This window comes from Oreochromis niloticus, linkage group LG2 (assembly GCF_001858045.2).
Source record: "Oreochromis niloticus isolate F11D_XX linkage group LG2, O_niloticus_UMD_NMBU, whole genome shotgun sequence".
In the NCBI taxonomy this organism is placed as follows: domain Eukaryota; kingdom Metazoa; phylum Chordata; class Actinopteri; order Cichliformes; family Cichlidae; genus Oreochromis; species Oreochromis niloticus.
This window is the reverse complement of record NC_031966.2, coordinates 16,986,780-16,990,435: the sequence shown is the minus strand read 5'-3', so window position 1 is coordinate 16,990,435 and position 3,656 is coordinate 16,986,780. Positions and strand designations below refer to the sequence as shown.

Here is a 3,656-nt window from a genome sequence, read left to right as displayed (position 1 = left end):
CTGTCAAGAGAGTCTAATTTGTGTTTTCATTCTGCAAAGTGACAGATGCACTTTAATTGCATATTGTAGTAATTCAATTTTCATTGCTTTTAATATCTGTCAGCAGGATTTAGTTTATATGAATGTTTGCTGAGTGAATGCCCAAAGAAAATGAAATCAAGAGAAACAGATCATAGTGTGCATGCTTTTCACACAAAATATCATATGCAGTACATATAATATCTAATCACTAAAGGAACGACAAAATGTTAGAAAACAAGCAAAAAAAATTGGGTTTTTTGTCAGAATTTAAAGTGACATGTTCAACAACTGTTAAAAAATCAGTCATCAATCTGTCTGTTGATCATCAAATATTTTATATAATGTTTTGGCATCAATTATTAAATGTGTATCAAGTTGGTGCTTCAAGAAATACATAGACATAAAGTTAAAATACAACATTAACAAGCAATGAAACAGTCCATCCGGTAGGTGAATTGGACTGACTCTCTCCTACAGTAAACCTCTTTAGTGGCCAGATTATAGAAATTATAGCAGCGTAATATAGAAAATACACATTCATGAACTATGATTAAAAAACAAACAAGTTTTTAAAGCGACAAGAGAAAAATGACTAATTTAACATTGCATTACATTACATTTTAAACTCTCACTAAGCAGCTTTTGCAGAACTGCACCTTCTTGTGTGTTTTGCTGAAAGCTTACACTTTAATTCACTAACATTAATCGATGGAGAAATTAATTATCTAGCATCATGTGAGAGAAACTGACTGTCATTTTATTTCAATGCATTTTATATGCTATTGTCAAGTCATGACCCCAAAATTCAGATGCAACAGATGTAACATGCCTGAAAAAAGTACAGCCACTTTGGCTCATAAAGACCATTTATTTAACCCTGAAACATGTAATGCTTTAGAGTATCACTATTGCACAGAGGGCAGTGAATGTCTTAGGGACTGCATAGACATGAAGTTGTCTGTCTTCCAGGTGACACATTATGACACACAGTGCTGACAATGATGGAGGAAAGAAACAAAATGACAGGCTGCAGTTTTAGAGAGGGGGGAAAAAAGTGTTGGAATCACTCGCCAAGTCCAACTCACCATGTCAACCCCTTCAATCCTCACTTGTTGTATCTGACAGGAGTGATGATCAGCGGGGCTGAGTTTTTACCCCCATTAGTAGCACACGGACTGAAGAAGGGAAAGATCTTCTCTGTGAAGTTACATCCAGTAAAGGAGAAGATGCTAGCCCTCTTGTCCACATCATAAAAGGAAACCTGACCATCCTCATAATCAACAAACACCCCGATCTTTTCAGGTACCTCCGTCACATGAAGATTTACAGAAGGGTCTGTATTGGCTGTGAACTCATTTCCATTTCTCAGCCAAATTGTCCAGTATCCATTCTTTGGGCTCAGTCTTATATCCCCCCTCCTGTTGATGGATTGCTTTGCAACTCCCAAGACCCACTCTGTTTTGTCTTTTACCTGAACCTCATAGTAAAATCTTCCTGAGGTGAAACCTTCTCTTGCCAAGACATTGTAAACACAATCAAACCTCTCTGGTTTGTTTGGGACACGCCTCCTTTGGGTTCCACATGTGACTTGCTTCCCATCTTCAGAAATATAGAGATAAGAGTTTGCTGTGTCAGGATCCAGTGTCAGTTCCACAGCGTGCCGCCTGAGTTCTTTAAAGTTGGGATCACAGAACATTCTTATTTCTCTTGTGACTGTTGCCTCCAGCGAGGCCATAGCTTCCTGCATTTTAAACTGGTCACAGCTAAGAGTCACATCAGACCAGTCCTTTACTTGAGGTGGAATGATGGTAAGTGAAAGGTAACTTTCAAGGAATCTGAAGGGGTCGTCTGTGACTGAAATGTTGTCAAGCTGCTGGCTTTTCTGGGTTATTTGCATAATTTCACCCTCCAGTTCATTAATTAAGCCGTCTGCCTCTGCTTGCTTTTTTTTCTGCTTTGTCTCAATTACATCAGCTAGCTCAGCTTGGCTTCTTTTAATGTACTCCACCATAGCAGTCATGACATGTTTGCTGCATGACAGTGCCTTCGCTGCATTATTTTTGTTAGCCTCCAGTAAAAGTACAGTGTCACAAATTTTTTGCTGACGTTCATGGATCATCTTACGCGCATCTTTTTTTTCTGATTCCAGCTGGTCTTTCCTCATTAGAGCCTCCTCCTCCACAGTCACTATCTTATGCTGTTTATGGTCCCTGTCTTTGCAGGAATTACAGAGAAACATTTTATCCATGCTGCAAAACAAATCTAAAGGTTCACCGTGATCTTTGCAGATCCTGCTCTCCAGGTTTTCAACCGGGTGAATAAGCTTGTGTTTTTTTAAGGCCACAGTTTTCTGATGAGGCTTGAGATGTGTTTGACAATAGGACATCATACACACTAAGCAGGACTGCAGGGCTGGGAGCCTCGCCCCGGTGCAAATGTTGCAGAGCACATTTCCATTTCCTGATTCTTCTGTGATATAAGTAGAATTTTTCTGAACTGATTTCTTGAACTTTGCTGCCATTTCGGCTATGAAAGTATTAACCCGAAGCTTTGGTCTGATGTTAAACTCCTCTTTGCACAACGGACATGATATTAATGTATCTGTGGTGTCCCAGTAGGCTTTGATACAATCAAAACAGAAATTGTGCCCACAGGGAGTTGACACCGGTTTAGTGAACACACTCAGACAGATGGAACAATGAAAATTCTCCTCAGCTATTAGACTTGCAGGAGAGGCCATGTCTAGAAGGAAAGATAGTGAAAGTCAGTAGAGTTTCAATATTAACTGTGAAATTACCAAGAAATTGTTTGTCTTTAAAATGTTTTCCTAACTATCTGACTACCTACCTACCTAACCTATAAGACACGACCAAAAGACAAGAAACTTGGAAACTTAAAAAAAATTGCAAAATTACCTGTTGTATCAAGACTTTACTCGACTTTCAGCAGCATAAAAGACGGTTAAAACCATGCAACTCTTTGGTTCCTTTCAGTTTCTCTTTCACAGGTCACTCTGAGACCACTCCCATTTCCTCATCTTCCTGCGACAAGTTAACCCATTGTAGACTGTGCACAAATATAAAGAGCATATAAATATATATATAAATCCCTTGTACTTCTGTTTTTAGTGATACAAATAATCAGCTTTTATTCTGTTTGGCATACTAGTAAGATATTTAGATAGGTGTGTACTTAGCTATGTGGGCGCATAATGTGGGCGTATGCTGCATGCGTCATCTCTCTCATAACGTTTTTCCGTGTTCACAGTTGTGTATTTGCGATAGTCTTTTCTGTGTAGAGCACATGGTGCAGCTTCAGCAGCTGATAATGAATTCAGTGACTGACTACCAGTGTGCAGTGTAATTTAAAGGGATTTAGACTGACTAAACAATCAGGAGAATTATGGACACTAGCAAAATGAATGTGAGGTCAGAATTGAGAATGCTATATACTGACACACACACACACACACACACACACACACACACACACACACACGTACCTATTATAATCGTCTTATCTGACTTAGAGATGTCTTGAGTCTCGTCTTATTCAAGCCTCACCTCAATGCCCTGACTACCATAAAACATTTAAATGACATTTGAATCATCCAGTGTTTCCCTTGATCAGGGGCT

General features: G+C 39.0%; 1 protein-coding gene across 1 annotated transcript; it reads right to left on the bottom strand.

The window, feature by feature from the left end:
- Positions 1-333: 333 nt before the first annotated feature.
- LOC100709600 (zinc-binding protein A33) lies at positions 334-3,080 on the bottom strand. The gene is made up of 2 exons (XM_005467366.3): positions 2,937-3,080; positions 334-2,763 (listed from the first exon to the last, which is right to left on the bottom strand). Exon 2 carries the CDS (start codon positions 2,759-2,761, stop codon positions 1,127-1,129), a length of 1,635 nt encoding a protein of 544 aa, XP_005467423.1. The 5' UTR covers positions 2,762-2,763; positions 2,937-3,080; the 3' UTR covers positions 334-1,126.
- Between the last annotated feature and the right edge of the window lie 576 nt (positions 3,081-3,656).

Bases quoted from the DNA above. Each gene is read 5' to 3' on its own strand.
- LOC100709600 (XM_005467366.3), bottom strand. From the start codon at position 2,761: ATGGCCTCTCCTGCAAGTCTAATAGCTGAGGAGAATTTTCATTGTTCC.